Below are 22,712 nucleotides of genomic sequence, written 5' to 3'. Positions count from 1 at the left end.
GCTCAAGCCTGTAATCCTAGCACTCTGGGAGGCCGAGGCGGGCGGATTGCTCTAGGTCAGGAGTTCGAAACCAGCCTGAGCAAGAGCAAGACCCCGTCTCTACTATAAATAGAAAGAAATTAATTGGCCAACTAATATATATATATAAAAAAAATTAGCCGGGCATGGTGGCGCATGCCTGTAGTCCCAGCTACTCGGGAGGCTGAGGCAGAAGGATTGCTTGAGCCCAGGAGTTTGAGGTTGCTGTGAGCTAGGCTGACGCCATGGCACTCACTCTAGCCTGTGCAACAAAGTGAGACTCTGTCTCAAAAAAAAAAAAAAAAAAGCCCTGTCATATCAAAGTGAAAATGACCAAAATCAAGACAATGGCTAAGGTGATTTTCTAGCTTTCCCTGGATCTGGTGAGCCCACAGGTCTTGGGCTCAGGATAGGTAGTAGTAGCACCGCATCTAGCCAGAAAGAAGTAGTGACCCCCTAAAGAGCACCAGACCACAGTGATGGCAATGAGCAGAGAGGAAGACTAGGGCAGGGGATGGAGTGAGTCAAAGGCTAGTAGGCCCACCACGGGCCTTGGCAAATGTTTCAGCGTACCGAACCCTTCTGGCCTAGGATAGGAATTCCTGTACCTGCAGGGGCAGGATACACCAGTTCTAACCCCAAGGAACTTCTCCCCAAGGTTACCCTTCAGCCAAGGAAGCAGTGATTTGTACTCAGCAATACTAAAGCTCACAGGAGGGCATAAAAGGTTTTTGGTCCCACCCACAAGTGATCTTCATCAGATGCCTTCACCCAGAGCCGGGTCCTGCACAGCCTTGGGATCAAACTGGCAGGCCACTGGGCTGACCTTAATACCCAGGAATCTCTGTCATAGGACTGGGCACATGAATGAGTCTGACATTTGAGACCAATCATTTTTACATTCCTCTATCCACCATTTGCCCATCAGTGAGGATTATTATTCCCTTCTCCACCGGGCACAACAGCTTATAAACATCCTTACTGTCTAGGAATTTAGAACCACAACTCAGGAAAGAACTGATAGGACTTTCTGCATGTGATTTTATACAACCAGTAGCATTAGCCTTCTTGGTGCTCCAGGGGTCCTGGAGCACCAAGTTCAACATAAAGAAGACAGCAGGTTAACCAATTTTAATGGAACCAAATGATTATACAGTAAAAGTTTATGTACATTCAAAAAAACATATTGCAACCTTTCTGGAAATTGTAGAAAGCAAGTACATCCTTGTGGAGATTCTCCCTTTGAAGAATCAGTATTAAACTGAAGATTAGTATTTTGGTCTTTTGACTTCAACCCTGCAATTGAAGAGAGATGAGTCAGCATAAGATCAATACACTAAGCAGTTACCGCCAGTCCCACAGGAAAATAATGCTGCTCACCCATCAGCTTCCATCTTCTTCCTCTTCTCAATGATCTACAAAAAGAATAGTGATTGACTACAGTTATGCTGCCAGTCTAAGCTTACCTGAGGCCCAAGCTGATCTCTCTCACTTCGATGGCTCTCCAATCCCGTCTGTTCCCAGATCTGTAGGCCAGTATCTCCTTCCAGCTGAAACCCTCCAACCAAGGGGAAGCCCCACTTACTGCACTGATTTTCTTCCACTGACGATCAAGCTCTGCCTTGTCATTGGTTTCCTTGAAGCGCCTGGTTTTCCGCCCTTCAGACATCTTGATACCATACTGGAACGCAGCCCTGAAGTAAAAAAAGTGCAGTTGGAGGAAGAAGGCATTCAAAGTTACATAGCAGTAGCATGGATTTCTCAGAGCCCTGGGCACAAAGAACCTATTTGGATCTCAGCCAGACTACACATTGTAACCTAGGATGGGCTATTCCACCAAATTGCCACACCCCTCCTCACTCTATGCCCATATTAAGCACAGACTCACTTGGGCAAAGCCTCCTTGTTGTTCATATATTCGCTGTATTCCTCCTGGGTATCAAAGTCCCAGCGGCCTAAGGGGCCCTTCTTGTTACCCTGTTGTAGGAAAGAATAGGGGAAGATAGGGAAGGAAGAGATGTCAGTGGAAATGGAATTTTAGCCCCTGATTGAAGCCAGACTCTCCCACAATCCCAGGTTTCACCATTCATAAATCATACCCTAATAAATAGTAAATGTTTACTATGTACTTAGTATGTGTTAGACATTATTCTGAACACTAAACACATCTTATTTAATTCTCACAAAAAGTCTATGAAGAGGGAACTATATTTCTCTCCATTTTCCTGATGAGGAAACTAAGGCATAAGCAGTAAAAGAACTTGGCAAATTCACAAAACTACTAAATGGCAGAGGCAGGACTGAACGAAGATCTAAGATTAAACCATGCTATTGCAATAGAGTGATAATTGTGTTAGCTTTTTTAAAATTTTGTTTAAGATTCAGAGGGAAACTTCAATCCTGGCTAGAATAAAACTTAGTTATTTTCTAAACACTAATTCCTTCTGCCCCTCCTACGTTAATACCTGCTTACTGTCTAGGATGGGAATTAAAGCCTGGCACTTTGTTGTAGGAAATAAAAAGAAATAGACTTTTTTTGGCCTATCTCATCTGATCTTGTGCAGACTTTAAAACAGTTAAGCTAGGCCAGGCATGGTGGCTCACGCCTATAATCCTAGCACTCTGGGAGGCAGAGGTGGGCAGATTGCTCAAGGTCAGGAGTTCGAAACCAGCCTGAGCAAGAGCAAGACTCTGTCTCTACTAAAAATAGAAAGAAAATTAATTGGCCAACTAAAATATACAGGAAAAAAAAATTAGCCAGGCATGGTGGCGTATGCCTGTAGTCCCAGCTACTCAGGAGGCTGAGGCAGAAGGATTGCTTGAGCCCAGGAGTTTGAGGTTGCTGTGAGCTAGGCTGACGCCACGGCACTCTAGCCAGGGCAACAGAGTGAGACTCTGTCTCAAAAAAAAATAAAAAAATAAACAGTTAAGCTACTCATGACTCCATGCTGCTCCTTCTACTGCTGTAGCTGAAGGAAGGAGGGGCCCAGTAAATGAAAGACAGCTATTTTGGGAGTGAGGAAGGAGATATGTGTGAAACACTAACTGCCCAAAGGCCCCATCATCCTTTGTTGCCTTGTTTTTTTGTTGTTGTTGTTGAGACGGAGTGTTGCTGTATGTCCCTGGGTACAGTGCAGTGATGTCATTGTAGCTCACTCTGAGCTCCAACTCCTGGGCTATAAGTGATCCTTCTGCCTCAGCCTCCTAGGTAGCTGGGACTACAGGTGCACACCACAACGCCCAACTGGGTTTTGTTATTTTATGGGGGGTTTTTTTGTTTGTTTTTTTTGGTAGAGACAGGGCAGGTGCTCAGGCTGATGTTGAACTCCTGAGCTCAAGCTATCCTCTTGCCTCAGCCTCCCAAAGTGCTAGGATTACAGGTATGAGCCACCACACCCAGCCCCCACCCTCCTTCTAACTACACACCTGATCCATTTTGCTATAATCCACCTCCTCGTCACTATCCACAGCCATGTCATCCATCCTAAAGAGAAGAAACAGTTAAACAGACGCTGCAGACCGAGACCCCTATGCTTCATCTGGAAGCATACCCAGCTAAGAGGCTATATGCCTGGGAATAACCACCCACCTAAATCTCCCACCCAGAGTCTAATGGAATAGTTCATCCAAGAGTACCCCTGGGTCCCAGCAAATCAAATTTCCACCTCACCCCTCCAACTTGTTCTCTAATCATCCCAGCCTCCCTTCCTTAAAGGGTCTCACATACGTGGCTGGGTAGCACTCTGCATAACTGTTGGACATGCCAAAGAAGTCTCCCAGCTGCTTTTTGTCTTCTGGCTTCTTTAGCATATGCTATGTTAAAGAGAACAGTATTCCACTTATCACAGAAAAGCTTTAGACAGGAGGAGCCAACAGCTAGAAGCCCCAACATGGAAATTCTAAGGAGAGGGCTGTGAGCTTCAATGGGTTCCCGGGGAAGGGACAAGGCATGGTTTTAGACCTGTCAAAATTCACCACAAAAATGGAAGGAGCAGGTAGGGAGAAGGAAGGAGCAGAGAGGCAGCTAGAGTTAGAATGAAAAGAGAACAACAGTTGTCTGGAACCCAGGAACATATTAAAATAAAGGATATGACTCAGTGCCTTCCCAGCCAGCAGACCCAGCAAACTTCTCATTGATAGACTTGATCAACTCCTTGGCAGAACCAGGTCCTAGGAATAAAGAGAACTCTAACTCTGCTCAGACTTTGAACCAAAGCTCTCACAACCTCCTCCCCACAACGTACTTGCAAACTGTGCCTTTCAAAAAAACATTTTTTTGCAACTCTTTTATCTAATAAAGTGCTAAACAAACTCCAAATAATAATGAGCTATTTTGGTTGAGATGACAAGAGGATACCCAGAAGTTTGTACATTTAAGCTCTGCCTCACCTCTTCAGAACTCCAGGGCCAGAGAAATTATATCTAAGAGCAAATATACCATTTGCCCTGCCATTGCCCAGGAAAGCTGGCAATTCCATAAAGTAAGACATAGTTCTTATGAGAACCCAGAACCAGGAAGTCCCCCAATCCCACCTTCGCCAACTGAGTTCTAGGTCAGACTCTCAGCCCAAGGAAAAGCAGGACTGCTAGAGCCAATACAAGATGATGTGGATTCAACCCACCTTTGTCAACATCCATGGGCTGGAAAGAAAATAAAAATCAAGATAAGTGTCACCACAAGGGATTCCTACTCATCCCTCCCCCAAGTTTGAATCAATTCCTTACCCTACCTTGCCCCCATTTCCAGGATGGTTCCTACCATGGGTTAGTTGACCCAGTTGCTACTGTGGAGCCATGAGGTACCAATATAATAGGAGGGTCTTGTATCTGGCTGGGCAGGCAGAGAGGAGCAGCTCTACCATCTAGTACCAAGGACCCACATCTCACCTCATCATCCACTTTTGGCTTCTCAAAATAGCTGTGCCTTTTCTTTTCCTCTTCTCTCTCTCTGTCCCGCTCTCGTTCCCGTTCCCGATCTCGTTCTCGCTCCCGCTCTCGGTCACGGTCTCTGTCTCTCTCCCGATCACGCTCCCGTTCCCGATATCTATCCCGCTCCTTGTCCCGAGGTGTCTTAGTCGTGGAGGGGACATAATCTCCAATGTCTTCAAAAATGCTAGGAAAACAGAGATTACTAGCTGGCAAGTCACACACACCTTCACTCCCCGTGACCACTTCTCCAGACTTTGACACCAAGGCCTCCCCAAATGCCAAAGATAAGAAATGCATAGCCTCCTCTAATCAGGTGCCAGGGCATAGGACACATACTTCATGTCAGCCTCAGGAGGTTTCTTTTCTTCTAGTTTCCCTGAAATGTAAAGAGAGGAGTCAGGAATACACTCCTGAATTAATGTCCACTCAGCCTCACCATCCTCTGCAGCTCTCAATGACCTTTTAAACATATTCTGTTTAAACACAGGACAAAACCTACCCACTCTTCCCTCCTCAGGCTTCAAACCTGACCACTGCTTTCTAGGTAGGTCAAGCAGACAGAAATCTGATGTAACCATCTCCTTGCCAATGCTCGATTGCTCCCATTTTTCTCTGCTCCCCAGGAGCTTCCCAGTGTTCTGGAGACAAAAGGCTCCAGGAGACCTTGGTTCCATCCCCAATTGCCCCTCTGGGGGTAAGGTTTCTCTCCCTAACCCTCCAGGTACCTTTATCCTTCTTCTTGAGCTTCTTGTTGCGGGTACCCTGCCTCAGATATGAAAGGATCTGGGTAAGCTTGCTGATGACAATGTCATTTGTGGTCAGTGTGGTCTGGGCCTAAAAACACCAAGAAGCAAGAAAGTTCTCCAGCTGAGCAGGAATCTCTCCATTTATCCATTCACTCACTTAACAAAGTGAAGGATGAGTGAGTTACAATAAACTAGGTGAAGACAGGGAAAGGAGGTATTGTGAAAGGACATTCCAGAGAGAGAAAACACCATGCACAAAGTCTCTGAGACAAAAGTGAAACTAGATCATTCAAGAAAGACAGGATGGCTGGAGAAGAGCCAACAGGGAGGCATGGTGAAAAAAGGTTAAAAAGGCCAGATGCCGCATGGGCTCATAGGCAATCATAAAGACTTTATTCTTTATCCTAAGAACAATGAAAAACCATTGGAAGCTTCTATACCATTGTGAAACAAAAATATGATTTTTAAAAAGATCACCCTAGCCACATGTGAAAACCATAATGGGTGCTGGGATGGAAAGACTGGGGTGGGAGGTGATGGTTAAAGAATATGGGATTCCTTTCTGGGGTGATGAAAATGTTCTAATATTAACTGTGATGATGGTTACATAACTCTATGAATAAAAACCACTAACCGCACACTATAAAAGAGTGACCTACATGGCATGTAAATAACATATCAATAAAAAGAAGAAATAACATATTGAAGGAAACGAAAGTGGGTGTGCAGAAACCAATTAGAAGCCTCTTTTAATAGGTCCAGCAAGAGATTATGGCTTAGACTGGAATGTTATTGATCAAGGTGGATTCAATTGAGATTTAGGAAGTAAAAAGTCAATAGGACTTGATGATGTGGTAAACAAGGAACAGGGCAGAGGTAACGCTGCTTCATAGCTCTGAGGCTCATGTAATAGGCTCACAGGACTCAGACCACTCACCTCCATGGTGGGACAATCAGCCTTGCTGCGGATAAGAGTGGTGGGGATATCGGTATCAGCATATTCGTCATCCAGGTCTACCACATAGGCCATGCGGCCCGGCAGGAACAGCTCATTCCGCTCATATGCTTTGCTCTTGAAAAGCATACGGTAAACATTGCGGCCTACAAAAAGGGGAAAAGTAGCAAGTAGCCAATGAGAACCTTCTATAATAGCAGCTACTATTTATAAAGTGCTTACTCTATCCAGCCACCATGCCAAGTTCTATGCATGCTTTGCTTCATTCAATCCTCAAACAGTTTTGTGAGGTGGGCATTAGTATTCCCCCCCTTTTTTTTTCTTTTACTAGTTGGAATCTCATCACTGAAAATAGTATTCCCTTTTTACTGGTAAGAATACTAAGGCTGAGAATTAAGTGATTTACCTAAAGTCATATAGCTACCAAGTAACAGAGCAAAGAATGGGACCCAGGCAGTCTAACTCCAAAGCCTGGGCTCCTAACCACTCTTCTACATTGCCTTCTCCAGGGAACTATGTGCCCACATTGTATTAGAACCTGTGAGGAAGGAGGATTTAGGTTAATATTGACAACGATGGAAAAAACAGCTGCCAGGTGTGAGTGGCTCATGCCTGTAATCCTATCACTTTGTGAGGCCTGAGGTGGGACGATTGCTTAAGGCTAGGAATTCAAGACCAGCCTGAGGTGAGACCCCATCTCTACAAAAATAGAAAAATTAGCCAGGTGAGGTGGTGCACACCTGTAGTCCCAATTACTTGGGAGGCTGAGGCAAAAGGAGGCTAAATCTAGGAGTTGGGGCTTACAGTGAGCTACAATGACACCACTGCACTCCAGCCTGGGCAACAGAGCAAGACCCTGTCTCAAAACAAAACAAAAACCAAACAAGAAAACAGCTGTACAACTGCTCAATATGACAGCATGTTATATATTTCATTTCTCATCCCTACAATAATCTCATGAGGTAAGTATTAACCCAGTTTTTACAGGTGAACTAAAAGGAAGCAAAATCAGTTGCCTAAAATCACACACCTAGTATGGTTTCATCACCAGAATTCAAACACAGGTCTGACTCTAAATTTTGAGCTTTTAATCACTAACCATGCTAACCTCTTTTAATGAGTAAGCCTCAACCTGAAAAAGCTTCCAATCTAATGGGGGAGACATAAGTCCATGTCTGGGTCTTACTGGAGTATTTTAACAGGAATTAGTTGTTTTAGGGGCAAGAAAGAGGAAAAGAGGTTGAGGAAGCATACCCTGCCCAGAGCATTATAGTTCTTACAATTCATCTAGAATGTACAGTCACTAGTGTAGAAGCTCTGTACTCACCCAGGCGTGTTTTAAATTCAATTTTATTTTCAGGATCTTCATCTTTCCTGAAAAGACAAAAAAAATTGGCATTTTTTTTTCACTAAACGTGCTCCTACTTTAGGTCCCACCCTTCTAACTCTCAAGCCTTCTCTGATTATTTACTTACTTGGTTTCCTTCTGGGGCTTTTCCATCAGTTCCTCTTCCTCTTTCTCTTTGCTGGCAATCTCAGCTCGTACCTAACAGGAAAGCAAGTAGGGTTTAGCCACGGGTGGGGAACCTGAAGCCTCAAGGCCACAAGTAGGCCTCCAGATACCCAAGTGAGACCCCCTGACTGAATCCGAACTTCACAGAACAAATCTCTTTATTAAAAAGATTTGTTCTATAAAATTTGGATTCAGTCAAAAGGCTGCACTCAAGAATCCATTCATTCACTTTATGCATTTATTGAACCACTGTGATACCATACTGTGCCAGAGACTAAGAACACAATATTAAACAAGACAGGTACTATCCTTGCTCCAATGGAGCTTATAGCAGATGAGTCAAATTAAACAATTAATTTCAACAATGTGCAATAACTGCTATGATAAGTGAAATAGAAAAAGCCATGCAAGGCTGCAGGAAGAGAGAGGTGAAGGGTAGGGGAGCTTAACCATCCCTGGGTGATCAGGAAAGGCTTTTCCAAGGAAATAAAATTTAGGCTGATACTTGAAGGACAAGTAGCAATCAGTCCTATAGAGGAGCCACATTTAGCCTTTCCTCTAAATGGTCTGAACTATCAGGAGTCTTCCTCTTAGGCCCATACAAGAGTATTCAGCACTCTAGTATTACTCCCCACCTGCCCACTAGGACTCACCTTTTGAAGCAGAGCGAAATCCAAGCCTTTCACCAAATGGGTGTGTTCCATGTCACCACCCAAGAATTTGGACTCCTGGATCAACTGTCTTCTCTTCTCTGCAGCTGATTTGTCCCTGTATAATGAAAGAGGCTCCATGAGAACAGTCCTTGTTAGGTGGCAAATGCCTTTTGAAATAGCTTAGTATGGGCTTCAGAGCATGGGAAGTATAAGGAAGAGTTCATATGGTGATTATATGACTCTGGGATGCTGAAGGAACCATGCCCTTGGGTCCCCTAAGTACTCACGCCTCAGCAGTGGGGCCCACAGCTCTGTAGTTAGCTGTGGTGCTGATAAGCTCAGTTTCCTCATAATCTTTGTTCACACCATCTCTGCGTTCCTTGGCACGGTCCCGGTACTTCTCTGCTAGCTCTCTCTCTCTCTCAATTTCTTGTTGTCGTAGCTTGGCATAATAACTGTGACCAGAGAAAGGTGAATGTGTAAGGCTCATCAGCTGTTATCTGAAGGTCAAAAGAACTGTTCTGCCTGTTTCCCTAAATCTCCATCCTGCTCTCTATGGGGAAAGCTCATGTATGCCCTAACAGAACTGCTGGGTACCTCTTGATAGTCCTCAAAAATAGAACTACAGCTTCTTCCAGCTCATAGATATACTGCTCCAATGCCACTTTGGGAAACTCCATCTGTCACTTCAGAATTCTTGAATGCCACACAACTCTACGAATTCTCTATAGGTACAAGAGACTTTTCCGCACAGCAATCAGAAAATCTTCTGAATTTTTATCATCTTCCAAATCTCAGCTGAAAATAACTCATTCCTTGCTGGTCCACCCCCAGAAAAAAGGAAAAGAAAAGTACCAGGTGTAGAAAATTAAGTATCATACAAATAATGATGATGATGTAATAATAATAACGATAGCAACAAAAATTGAATGGTTACTACACGCCAGGCACCAGTGCTAAGTGCTTATATGCTATTACAATTGATCCTCATGACAACCTAATAAAAGTTATTCTCACTACTGTATCTCCATTCTATCCATGAATTAGAGAGGTTAAGCAAAATGCCCAAGGTTATCCAGCAAGAAACTGGTAAAGATTACATTAAAACACATGCAGGCTGACTCCAAAGCCCTATACTGCCACTCTATCACTCCTCCCCACTAAGAAAGCAGAGAACCTCAATACAACAACAAAAAAAAAACACCTCAGTCTCTAGCCTCATAATTAGCTCCTACTCCTCTACCCCAAACACTATCCACCTTAAAACCTAACATCCCTCCACTCTTCCTTCACCTTTTCTTTTTCCTCCGTCGTGCAGCTGGGTCTTCATCCTCATTGTATTCCCTCGGCATCCTAGAAAACACAAGAATTTATTGATAGCAAAATATTTCCATATCCCCAGAAACCCCAAAAAGTGACCATGAGAACTGAAGAAAGACCTAGAATACTGACCAAAGCAATAATTTCAATCAGGCAGAGATTCATGTCAATGTTTGTAGGTGAGAGGTTCTCAAACTTTAAAAAGCATCATAAACACCTGAGGGATTATTAAAACTATATATTCCCCTGGCCGGGAATGGTGGCTCACACCTGTAATCCTAGCTCTCTGGGAGGCCAAGGCGGGCAGATCATTTGAGCTCAAGAGTTCGAGGCCAGCCTGAGCAAGAGAGAGAGCCTGTCTCCATTAAAAATACAAAGAAATTGGCCGGGCGCTGTGGCTCACGCCTGTAATCCTAGCTCTTGGGAGGCCGAGGCGGGCAGATTGCTCAAGGTCAGGAGTTCAAAACCAGCCTGAGCAAGAGCGAGACCCCGTCTCTACTATAAATAGAAAGAAATTAATTGGCCAACTGATATATATATAAAAAATTAGCCGGGCATGGTGGCGCATGCCTGTAGTCCCAGCTACCCGGGAGGCTGAGGCAGAAGGATCACTCGAGCCCAGGAGTTTGAGGTTGCTGTGAGCTAGGCTGACGCCACGGCACTCACTCTAGCCTGGGCAACAAAGCGAGACTCTGTCTCAAAAAAAAAAAAAAAAAAAAAAAAAAAGAAATTAATTGCCCAACTAAAAATATACAGAGATCGGGCGAGGTGGCTCACACCTGTAATCCTAGCACTCCGGAGGCCAAGGCGGGCGGATTGCTCCAGGTCAGGAGTTCGAAACCAGCCTGAGCAAGAGCCAGACCCCGTCTCTACTATAAATAGAAAGAAATTAATTGGACAACTAATACATATAGAAAATATTAGCCGGGCATGGTGGCACATGCCTGTAGTCCCAGCTACTCAGGAGGCTGAGGCAACAGGATTGCTTGAGCCCAGGAGTTTGAGGTTGCTGTGAGCTAGGCTGATGCCACGGCACTCACTCTAGCCTGGGCAACAAAACAAGACTCTGTCTCAAAAAAATAAAATAAAATAAAATAAAAAATAAAAATATATAGAAAAAATTAGCCGGGCATGGTGGCACGTGCCTGTAGTCCCAGCTACTCGGTAGGCTGAGGTAGGAGGATCGCTTGAGCCCAGGAGTTTGAGGTTGCTGTGAGCTAGGCTGACACCATGGCACTCTAGCCGGGGCAACAGAGAGAGACTGTGTCTCAAAAAAAGAAAACAAAACTATATATCCCCAGGTATCTGCCCAAGAAAGTTTGAGTCTGTAGGGGTAGAAATAGGCCCAGAAATCTGCCCATTTGCACCAGCAGCAACTCTAGTACAAATGGTTCATGGAACATATTCTGAGCAACAGTGAGACTAGGGCATTCCAGTCATCCCTGGAGCTTCAATCTCCACAGAGAGAAAATCAGAACCTCAGGGTTCAAAAAAGGACTAGTCTTCTAGTTCCTAGGACACTCTGGTTCAGTAGAAAGAAATAGGAACAAGAAAGACAGGAGACAGGCTGGATCACTCAAAGACTTACTCATGGTGACGTGACTTAGAGGGTGGTGCAGAGGTAGGTGCAGCCCTTGGGGTCATGAGAAGTTTCCTGAAGTCTTCATTGGTGAGTTTTGATCTTAAAGAAAAGGCAAAGATTTAAAAAATTATGACCCAATAAGAAATGAAAAAGGAATATGTAAAAATCATGGTGAAATTTATTAGAAATCAGGGAAATTACAAATTAAAACACACATATACCACTTTTAATGCAACACAATGTTAACAACTAAAAAGTCTGATAAATCAAGTATGAGTGAGAATTTGGGAAGGGGACACTTTCATATATTCCTATGGGAACGTAAACTAGTATACTCAATTGGGGGGGCCGCAATTTGGCAATATTTATTAAAATGTAAGTCTATATATCCTATGACCCAGGCACTCCATTTATTTAGATTTAGCCTGGCCAATTACTGGCATATGTATATAAAAAGACTTATAAAACAGGTTCAGTTACAGCCCTGAAAATAATAAGATGTTAGATCCAGGTAGTTGGTGAATTGAAAAAAAAAAAAAAGAAAAAGAAAATAGTAAGAAGTTGGAAATAAACTAAATGTTTATTAACTGGAGAATAACTAAACTGTGACAGTGTTTCCCAAATGAGTAACAGACAACATAAAGGTACAAGAGACCATTTTAACTGGTATACTGACAAGGACTCCCTCCTTGACCAAACTATAGTCAGACTCCTTTGAGCCCTCTTCTGACCAGGGATCTTCCTTGCCTGCTGATCCTAATTTTAAAAACTAATCCTGCTAAGCCAGTTTATAGAAAATCCTCCTCACTCTTAATATCCAATCAAGCTCCTTTCCCCCTATCCTTGATATCTAATCAAGTTCCTTGTCCCTGCAAGGAAGACTTTACTGAAGACTATTATAATAGGAATGAAAACTATTGCATTAAAGGAGAGAGCCTCAACTCCAGACACAAGGACAAGTGGGAATATACAGAAAAGTACTAAGAGAAACTTGGTTAGGTATCAAGGCAGTGGGACGGGGGGGGGGGGGGGGGGGGGGGGGGGGGGGGGGGAGGCGGGGTGGTGGTGTTTGATTTGCTAAAACTGGGTTCAGCAGGTTAAGTCCTGGTCAAAAATAAGACTCTTTAAGGAAACTGACTAAAGTTTAGTCAAGGACGAAGCACTTGTCATTACTATGAAAATAATCTCCAAGATACTGATAGAGGTTAAAAAAAAATAACAAAAGTTGCAGGCTAAGCACTGTGGCTCAATTCTAGCACTTTGGGTGGCCTGGGGCGGTAAGATTGTTTGAGGCCAGGAGTTCAAGACCAGCCTGAGCAAGAGCGAGACCCCTGTCTCTACAAAAAAACAGAAAAATCTGCTGGTGGTAGTGGCCTGCACCTATAGGCCCCACTACTTAGGAGGCTAAGGCAGAAGGATTGCTTGAGCCCAAGAGTTTGAGGTTGCTGTGGGTTAGGCTGACGCCATGGCACTCTAGCCCTGGGCAACAGAGTGAGACTCTATCTCAAAAAAAAAAAAAAAATTCAGAATAACACAATTTAACTTAAATATTTTAACTCACAAAGCAATGTTTTCCTCAGATATGCATATATATGTATAAATGCATCTAAAAAGAAGAAAATATGCACATACAAAAGGTAACAGTGTTACCTCTAAGAAACAGACTGGAATTGGAGAGGTTAGCAAAGATAACTTTATCCTTATTTCCTGTTTTAACCTTGTATGGGAAGAATAAATTCCTATATAATGTGCTATTAAATAACACATATAAAAAACTAGAACCTTTTCTGCCAGGATTTCCCCTTTAATACTCTTGTGCAGTTGGCATGACCCAGTTAAGGTTCACAGAAATAAAGGCTCAACTGGCACCATTTTTTTGCCCATCCCTGCTGACACGGCATTCAGAATTCTTTCACCATCCCCACCACCCCTCTACTCACTGCCCAGCTCATTCCCATGGTCCTATGACCAAATACTCACTGGTGGAAGGAGTGAGGATCATCCACATCATGGCCATCTGGGGCCAAAGGGTTGGAAAACGGCTCGCCTGGCAAAAAGAATTGATATTAATTTAATCAGTCTCTTATGTATTGTGTTCAGTGCAGAAATTGGGGATAACAATACAGAAAAAAGCAAGAACAGCAATCGTGTCAATACAATGTAATAACCGCTTAAACGGGAAAACACAAGGAGCTGTGAGAGCACCAAAGAGGGGTCCCTAAACCTGAGCTGAAGGATCAGCAAAGACTTCCTGAAGATTACATCTGAAATACTACGTGAAAGATAAATGGGCGCAGCCTAGAACTATAAGGGGACAAGGATGGGGGAAAGGGATCCACAGACAAAAGTCGCCGGTCGTCACTTGGGGCAGGAATGAGGCTTGGGCACAGTCTGGAGCTGTCCGGCCTCACTTGGGGTCCAACGGCTTTGCCAGTTTCCAAGCGTAACGCACACACATACACGGCTTAAGTTCGGAGGCTAAAATAATGCGCTAAGTGTCCCGACTCCCTCGGGGAAAATAAGGCGGATGACCCGAGTCTTACTATCTCGCTCCGGCATTTTGTCCGCGGTCTTTCAACGACACTGAGGACCGAGCAGCCAACAACAACACTTCAGCAACAAGCCTTTTCCCACAGTGCACCTCAAAATCAACCCACAGTGCTTTGCGTTCTGAGCCTTTCCGCTTCCTGCCTCTACGCTCGGCCCTCCCCTGAACGGAGAGAAATTGGAAGACCACGCACCGGCCCTACAATAGTTTTAAGTCATTGGCCAAACTTTGCCCCGCCCCCTGTGTCATCCAACCTATGGCTGAGGACGGAGGGTCCGCGATTGGTCCGACTGGAAAACGTAGCCGGAAGGCCTGGGACTGGGGCCTCTGCGTTTGCGGAGATGGCGGCTGCCGCAGCTGTTCGGGGCATCGGGGCAAAACTGGGCCTGCGTGAGATTCGCATCCACTTATGCCAGCGCTCACCCGGCAGCCAGGGCGTCAGGTGAGGCTCGGCGTGGTGAGGCGGGCGGGCTTCGGGACGCCGGGGTCACGACCTCGACCTCCCGGGTGTTTGAGGAAGCCCGCGCCCACAGCTCGCGCGGCGCTTTCTCCGGCCCCGCAGGGACTTCATAGAGAAACGCTATGTCGAGCTGAAGAAGGCGAACCCCGACCTGCCCATCCTAATCCGCGAATGCTCGGATGTGCAGCCCAAGCTTTGGGCCCGCTACGGTGAGCGCGGGACGCCAAGGGTCTGGGACTCAGGTAGGGGAATGAGGGTTGGAAAAGAGAAGGGACTGCCTGCCCAAAGGCGTGAAAAACCTATGGAGAAACTAGAACTCAGACTTCAGCGTTGCTATTGCCTTGTTGCCAGGGAGAAACTTAGATTCGCACAGTTATATGCCTTGTATCCCGGGCAGCATCATATGGAGGCTGACCAAGTCCTGCGTAGGGACCAGGAGCTGACGTTTTTGTAGTTAAAAATGGACTTCAGATAGAGAAGGGATGCCAGTCAATTCCCGTCAGTGTACTTCCTTCCAAATAAAATGTAGCCAGTGTCAGTCCAAGTAGTGTGCGAGAATCTCAATAATATTAAGAACTCAATGTTAGGCCCTGTGCTGAGTGTTTTTCTGCCTAACTTCCATTTAATATTCATTAATCATATGAGGGAGTGGATTCTTTCTTCTCATTGTAGAAATTAGAAAACGGAATAAAAACTTTATGGACCATACCTAAAGTAATGCAGCTAGGATATAACAGAACTGAGCCTTTACATTTGTTCACGTTTCCTAGAATGCCCAGACTGCCATGGCTTGCTCCTTGTTATTATTTAGGTTGTTATTCTTGCTAGAACTTAATGTTGCTGCATCAAAAAGGCATTCCTGTAATCCTAGCACTTTGGGAGGCCGAGGCGGGCGGATTGCTCAAGGTCAGGAGTTCGAAACCAGCCTGAGCGAGACCCCGTCTCTACCAAAAATAGAAATAAATTAATTGACCAACTAAAAATATATATACAAAAAATTAGCCGGGCATGGTGGCGCATGCCTGTAGTCCCAGCTACTCGGGAGGCTGAGGCAGGATCGCTGAGCCCCGGAGATTGAGGTTGCTGTGAGCCAGGCTAATGCCACGGCACTCACTCTAGCCTGGGCAACAAAGTGAGACTCTGTCTGGGGAAAAAAAAAAAAAGGCATTCCTCCACTAGTTATGTAACATTGCCTCTTGAGCCTTTTTATCATTATCTTCTATTTATTGCAATCTGAAAAAAACAATTTTTTAGCACCCTTGAGTGACTATGAAAATTTCTTATGTTGCCTGACACATTGTAGATATGCAATAAATATTTATACGTTCTCTAGAATACCTTAGGAGAAAAAATTAATACATACTGAATAATGGGATTTTAATTACAGCTTTTAAATATACTGTACCTTAGGGGGAGAAGTCACACTTAAGGAAGATTGGTTCTAACAGTGGACCTTTGTAGTATGCCACACGCTAATAATTGGAGGGAGAAAAAGAGTTCTTCCAAAAGCCAGTAGACTACAAGGGGAGACTGACACAAGTAACTCGTGCTAGGTATTATGCTAGATGGCCTATGGAGCCCAGAGAATGGGCACCCAGCCAAGAGTAGACTCATGCAATATACTGCTCACAGTGGTTAATAATAAATGCCTACAGTGCCCCTTAAAGGCTCCCTGAAACACCTTCCTTCTCATTGTGACCACTTAGAATCAACCAAAATTCTAGCTGGACCTGGGTTGCCAACATGTGTTTGCGAACCACTGGATTAATTCTAGGCATTCCAAATACATTAAGATAAAGACAAAAACTTTTTATTATACTGCGGTAGCCTCCACAGTGCACAATAAATAGCAAGCCACCTCCCTTTCTCCTCAGCATTTGGCCAAGAGAAGAATGTCTCATTGAACAACTTCAGTGCTGATCAGGTAACCAGAACTGTGGAGAATGTGCTAAGTGGCAAAGCCTGAAGCCTCCACTGAGGATTAAAAGCAAGAGCTCCAGAGCACGGGCTCTGCTGGACTCAGTACAATATGGAAAAATATGTTCTGTTCCCTATAAAGCTTGTACTGTAAAATGCTGTCTCAGGGTGTGCTTGTCCTCATTCTCTTCCTGACCCCTTACTGTGCAAACACTGAGGCAAAGCAGTTTAATATAAAAATAAAACTTTATTCTGTTTCATCAAAAGCTACCCACTGCTGAAGCAAAAAAAACATAGTGTATGGGGCTCCAGGGTCCCAGAATAAGGAAGCCACACTGAATCCCCTCTGGTCCTCCTGCCTGGACAGTGCTGGGTGAAAGACGAAGACCTGGGGTCCAACAGTCCTGGCTTAGGTGTAGGAGTAGAGAACATGAGACCTCATTGTGGTCCTAAATCTCCAGAGGGCTCCATTTTAGAGAAAGTAGACAAAGGAGCTGGGGGTGGGGAGCCAAATTGAGAAGCCAGGTCACCGGTGAAGAGCTGTCCAACAGAGAGCATGCACACGATTCTGGAGCTGGGCCTCCTCCTGATGCCTTTCCAGGGCCTTTAGCCCAGATTGCTGCAGGAAGGCATGAATAGCCTGAGGGCAGGGAAGAAAGGGTTTAAAACCTGGATCTGTGGGTACTAAGACTTGATTCCCACAGCTTCAGAGTTAACCAACTTTTTGGAAGAGGGTGCACTCCCAAAAAGATGATAAAGGTTCTAGCCAGGCCCAGGGCAACAACTATAATTAGGACTGGAGGGGAAGGGCAGGGGCCATGGTGAGGCTTCAGAGCAGGGGTGACTGTGGACCGGGACCAGAAACCTACTACCTCTGGCTGATACAGGAACAGTAGATGCAGCAGCTCCAAACTCTGGCCTACTACTTCAGTGTCAGAGAAGGCCAGTGTGTTCAGCAAGGAAGGGAGCAAGGGCCCTGGCCATAGCTGCTGGCAGTAAGCAGGACCCTTCTCTGCAACATTGCACAGAACTGTGAGAACCTGCAAGTAGACACATACATAGTCTCCACAATGGATGAAAGCCAAAGATGATAGCTAAAATATACAGAGTGCTGACCACATGCCCAGGCACAGTGCCAAGTTCTTTTATATGCATGTTCTGTAATCCCCACAACTACCCTTTGCAGTAGAATTATTCCAATTAAGATGGTTAGTTGACTTGCCCAAGGATAGTAATCAGTAATGCAGATTAGGGACTCACACCTAGACTTGTCTGGCCCTGAAGCCATGGGACACCACATTACCTGCCAGCTCTCAACTAAGAGTACTTTTAGGGGCTTAGGACAGCTTCCTTTGTTTACACTCTGAGCACCCTGTCTTGGACTCAAGTGAACCCAATACATACCATTACGCTCACCACATTAGATACTGGCAACAGCTGCAAGAGAGGCTCAATCAGATGCAGGGAGAGCAAGGAGGTACAGAAACTAGGACTGTTTGCTGAAAGAGAAGTACCAGGGTAAAGTGCCTTAAACTGGAACTTGAACTGCTCTTGCCCCCTAATCCCACCCACCTTAGCCTAAGCCATGAGGAAATATCCCCAGAATCTAACCAGTGAGGTTGTTGAGGAGCCAGAGGCCCTCAGGAAGCAGGCTGGGCTGTTTCTGGAGGAAGAACTGCAGAAGAATAAATAAGGCTGCTATAACACGTTCATCTCTGAGCTGCATTTGCTCTCCCGTAGTCTCCACCGCTGCCTCTGTTAGCAGGTTGCTTAGACATCGAAGCACAGGGCATGCCAGCTGCAAAGGCAAATTGGGTGGTCAGGTGTAAGGAGGAAGAGGTTACCTGCACAGCAGAGAAAGGGCAGAGTATGAAGAAACAGTCTGTATTCTTCACCTACCAGCTCCAGCCCTGCATACTCGGTTCTTTGGACAGCTCCAGCCAAGTCCAACAGCAGAAGCCCCAGAGTGGACAGAGCCCCATGGGTGATAAGCAGGGCATTATTGACCTGGCTGGGCAACAGGAAGCAAGTAGTCACTAGCTAGTCAATTCCATCTTTAAATTGAGAAACAGCCTAGGTCTGTGGGTCTCTTGGGCTCCAAAAAGAGGACCATGGAGGGATGGAAACTCACTACAGCAATTCCAGAAACTAAAGTTCAAAGACTTGCGTGTCATGGAAGGGAGCCCTAGGGAAGGTCTGTGGCTCTTTCACAATTGGCCTGTGTTACCTGCAGGTGATGTAATGAAGACACCAGGCAAACTCCACAGCGACCCCAGGGTTCAGCTTTGGGCCAGGTTGCAACAATTGCAGCATGTGCTGAGGGAGAGTAGAGCCCAGAATGGAGCTGCTGGCAGAAGCAGGGATGTGAGTAGGAACTACAAAGATGCCAGTGGCTCTTCCCAAACCCTGATAACAGGTGGGAAAATGCCCAACCCAAAGCACTTACTAGCCAGACACATGGAGTTAAAAAGTGTAACAGCTCTGGAAGTCAGATAGCTAGGCATCTAGGAGCTATACTACTGAGTGGGTTACCGCTGGCTGTACATCTGGAGATAATTTTACTTACGGAATGATCTTCTCTGGAGCTTCCTTAGCCTGTAGAAGCTGAGACAAGGCATATCCAAGGGCTTCCAGCACAGCCACATGGGGGGACTAGAAGTAGACAGGGTAAGAATCTGACTCTAGAAGCTGGGTCACAAGGTCTTCTGAGACTTTCAGCCCTTGGCACAGAACAGAGGATGGAGCTACCTAACCAAAGTGGGTGGGGTATGTGGACAGGAGCAAGGGGAGGGTTCCCCAGGGAGGGAGACAGGAGGAACTCACCTGGATGCAGGCAGCCAAGGCTGGAACAATGCCCTGTGGCAGGAGCTGCCTTCTCACAGCCTCACTCTCCACGATCAGGTTACCCAGTGTATACAGACACAGCTCCTGAGAGCAGGCAACAGAAGCACTGGGCTTAGCTCATCTTAGATGGGGGGTGGGGGAGGGAATGGGGAAAATGGAGTGGCGCTGTCCTTGAGGCTTAAGGGAGGGTGGGGAGATAATAGATGTATGCATGGATGGCTGTGGCCATGGGGGAAACAGGTTTTCTTCTCCCTCCTACCTACCAGCTCAAACTGGACCCAAAGGCACAATTTTCTCAGGTAAACAAAGAACAAAGTGGGAGGAAACAGGGCTTACTATGAAGTCTGAGCTGTGACTGGAGAGGTAGGTGAGGAGGTAAGAAGTGGCTGGCAGACAGGCCTCAGCCACCACTGACTGCTCAGAATGAGAGAGCTCATGCAGGCACCGAGCCGCCTCAAGCTGCAGCAGGGCTTGGTTGCTGGTCAGAAGCCCAACCAGGATCCGCATGCCGCCCTCCAGCCTACATGAATGAGCACCAAAGCCCTGATTAGCCTGTGGTCCATTCCTCAGACCCCAGCCACCCACTCACACCACCCACACTGACCGGATGAAGGTTTGCTGTGTCTCAGGGTGCTGCAAGCCTCGACGAAGGCTGACCAAAGCCCTCTCTCTCTCCTTTTCCTCTGTCCCCCGCTGGGCTAGCCTCAGGAACTGCTGGACCTGGAACCCAGGACAGACAGAGAACACATAATTGCCAGGGAGCAAGTCCTGGGTTTCTCTATCCCCATTTCACCTGTGAACCCTCCAACATCACACCACCCTCAAAACTTGTCATTCATACTAATAGGTCTAATAAGCACCAACCTTACAGAGGAGCAAACAGAAGAATCAGAACTGAGTGCCAATATCAGCCCAGCCATTTATTCTACATGAGACCTGAAACTAAGTTTCCTCACTTGAAAAACAAGAATAACAGTACCTACCCTGTCATCTTAAAGGGTTATTTCAAGGATAGTATTTAAACCTCTCAGCCTGGCAAAACCTACCCCTCTAGCCATTCTCCCCCATGCAATCTACACTCCCACAACACCTAGCATGAGTTGTTTTTTTAAAACTTCCAAGCTTTTGCACATGCTGTTCCTTCTGCCTGAGATATCCTCTCCAGCTTTCCACTCTCTTGAGATTTCTGCTTGTCACTGCCTCCAGGAAGTTAGCTCTTTTTGGCTTCCTTTGGCAGACTTGGGAGTTTCTTGTGTGCCTCATATTTCCTTCCATTATGACAGGTGGTAGCAGATCTTTCTCCTTCACTGGGCTGTGAGCACTTCAAAGAAAGGGACTCTATCTTTTCATCTTTGTGTACCTCAGTGCCCAGCACAGTGTCCTGGCATAAAGCAAGCACACAATGAATAAATAGTATAACTTAGAGCCAGGCGTGGTGGCTCACACCTGTAATCCTAGCACTCTGGGAGGCCAAGGCAGGCGGATTGCTCCAGGTCAGGAGTTCAAAACCAACCTGAGCAAGAGCAAGACCTGTCTCTACCAAAAATAGAAAGAAATTAATTGGCCAACTAAAAATATACACAAAAAAATTAGCCGGGCATGGTGGCGCATGCCTGTAGTTCCAGCTACTTGGGAGACTGAGGCAGGAGGATCGCTTGAGCCCAGGAGTTTGAGGTTGCTGTGAGCTAGGCTGATGCCACGGCACTCTAGCCGGGGCAACAGAGACTCTGTCTCAAAAAACAAACAAAAAACTCTAGTTGGAGAGATAATAAAAGGAAAACAATTAGATAATGATTAATATTCTTCAGGAAACAAATAAGCTACCAAGACAGAATACCAATAGAAATATGCAAAGGCCCTGAGACATGAAAAGAGCCGATATTGTTCCAGGAACTGAAAAGAGGGCAGCGGCTGAAAGAGTAAACTGGTAAGGTTGGAGGTAGGCAAAGGCTAGGCCATGACGGGTTCTGCAGGTCACAGGAAGGATTTTGGTCTCTATGGATTTTTAAGAGATGAATTGAGGGAAGCAAGTTTAGATGCGGAGCGACCTTTTAGGCGGCTGCTGCAGAGAATAGATGGTGGTAGCAGCTGCGATGGAGGCATGTAAAAAGACTCCAAAGCTCGTCAGGAAGATCGGCTATGACTTGATAGTGTTTGGAGATGTGGGACAAAGAGTTGCGGAGGATGAGTCCCCTGTTTCTGGCTCGACCCACTGGCCTGACTCACTGAATGGATGTAAGCGCAGAGAGGACCGCGCTCGGGTCTGGGCGGACCTCCAGCACTCCCGGGAGTTCGGCGCCAGCGGGCGGGCACTGCAGCGCGCGCCCCGCCCAGCCCCTCACCTCGGCTTCCCCGAGGACCGCCACCACACCACCCTCTCCGGCTTCCTCCGGGGCGTCGTCTCTCAGCAGCCTCTTGCTGACCAGCTGCTGCTCCCTCCGCGCCTTCCGCAGTGCTGGGGGCAGAGGAGCGGGCTGAGCGTGGGAAGGGTGCCCCAGGACCCAGAAACCGCTGCTCCGAGCCGGGGATGTTGAGGGGGAAACGTCTCGCCCTATTTCCCACCGCCAAAGCCCTATCCTCCCGCGCTCCCTCGCCCGCCCACACCTGCCTCCCGCTCCCGCCGGCGGCGCCGCAGCTCCTCTGCCCCGCAGGCCACTGGCCTGAGGCGGCCCAGCCGTCGGCTCCACATGCTGGAGCTACTGGGAATTCTCAGGCAGCTCAGGGCCGCAACTCCTCGACGGGGCTTAGAAAATGGCACCGACAGCGCAGCCGCAGCACACGGCGGTACAAGGCGGGGCAGACGTGAGGGGGCGGGGCAGAGCGCGGCGAGCGGACTGGGCGGGCCGAAGTGAGGGGGCGGGGAAAGGGGCGGAGTGAAGGAGAGAGGTGGGGCGGGGCTAGTCCCGCGCGGGGAGCGAGGGTCAAGCGCCTCCATGTGGCCTCTGGTTTCTCTTCCCAGTTCTAGGAAAGGAAGGAACTCATCCCCGACCTCTGCTGCCTTAGACCAGCAGTATCACTGTCTACTAAGCACACACAACCTCCCCACCCACAACACACTTTAGATGAACGTTCTAAACAACCCGGAGCTCTGGAAAGAGCCGCGATGCCATTTCACCCATAACACCGCTCCCACTGATGACCCACTATTTACTTGTTTATAACCCTTTTCACAGGCGTCATTAAATTACAGTGTAATTGTTTGATGTCTCCTCCCACACCCCCTTCAC

At 46.4% G+C, this 22,712-nt stretch overlaps 3 protein-coding genes across 5 annotated transcripts; 1 reads left to right on the top strand and 2 right to left on the bottom strand.

Moving 5' to 3' along the window:
• Positions 1-1,134: 1,134 nt before the first annotated feature.
• IK (IK cytokine) lies at positions 1,135-14,353 on the bottom strand. Its single transcript, XM_012748935.2, has 20 exons — positions 14,260-14,353; positions 13,697-13,763; positions 11,723-11,815; positions 10,108-10,167; positions 9,102-9,269; positions 8,815-8,929; positions 8,124-8,194; positions 7,976-8,022; positions 6,631-6,794; positions 5,673-5,781; positions 5,284-5,323; positions 4,906-5,131; positions 4,641-4,659; positions 4,110-4,188; positions 3,746-3,826; positions 3,445-3,502; positions 1,907-1,995; positions 1,604-1,712; positions 1,399-1,433; positions 1,135-1,314 (listed from the first exon to the last, which is right to left on the bottom strand). The coding sequence occupies exons 1-20, from the start codon at positions 14,273-14,275 to the stop codon at positions 1,287-1,289; spliced, it is 1,674 nt and encodes a 557-aa protein (XP_012604389.1). The 5' UTR covers positions 14,276-14,353; the 3' UTR covers positions 1,135-1,286.
• Positions 14,354-14,525: 172 nt separating this feature from the next.
• Positions 14,526-16,802, top strand: NDUFA2 (NADH:ubiquinone oxidoreductase subunit A2). 2 transcript variants are annotated; one of them, XM_012748952.3, is made up of 3 exons: positions 14,526-14,706; positions 14,827-14,966; positions 16,599-16,802. In XM_012748952.3, the coding sequence occupies exons 1-3, from the start codon at positions 14,606-14,608 to the stop codon at positions 16,688-16,690; spliced, it is 333 nt and encodes a 110-aa protein (XP_012604406.1). In that variant the 5' UTR covers positions 14,526-14,605; the 3' UTR covers positions 16,691-16,802. The 2 variants fall into 2 exon arrangements, with proteins under 2 accessions (XP_012604406.1, XP_012604407.1); XM_012748953.3 differs by having other exon boundaries at positions 14,538-14,706; positions 14,827-14,933.
• Positions 16,803-16,868: 66 nt separating this feature from the next.
• TMCO6 (transmembrane and coiled-coil domains 6) lies at positions 16,869-22,283 on the bottom strand. Of its 2 annotated transcripts, none has more exons than XM_012748938.3 (12): positions 22,090-22,283; positions 21,828-21,940; positions 20,090-20,205; positions 19,822-20,005; positions 19,465-19,569; positions 19,208-19,293; positions 18,869-18,988; positions 18,541-18,652; positions 18,253-18,439; positions 18,046-18,140; positions 17,514-17,681; positions 16,869-17,281 (listed from the first exon to the last, which is right to left on the bottom strand). In XM_012748938.3, exons 1-12 carry the CDS (start codon positions 22,172-22,174, stop codon positions 17,168-17,170), a joined length of 1,485 nt encoding a protein of 494 aa, XP_012604392.1. In that variant the 5' UTR covers positions 22,175-22,283; the 3' UTR covers positions 16,869-17,167. The 2 variants fall into 2 exon arrangements, with proteins under 2 accessions (XP_012604392.1, XP_012604393.1); XM_012748939.3 differs by having other exon boundaries at positions 18,869-18,985.
• Between the last annotated feature and the right edge of the window lie 429 nt (positions 22,284-22,712).

Source organism: Microcebus murinus, chromosome 21 (assembly GCF_040939455.1).
Source record: "Microcebus murinus isolate Inina chromosome 21, M.murinus_Inina_mat1.0, whole genome shotgun sequence".
NCBI classification, from domain to species: domain Eukaryota; kingdom Metazoa; phylum Chordata; class Mammalia; order Primates; family Cheirogaleidae; genus Microcebus; species Microcebus murinus.
This window is presented reverse-complemented; position numbering and strand designations above follow the sequence as displayed.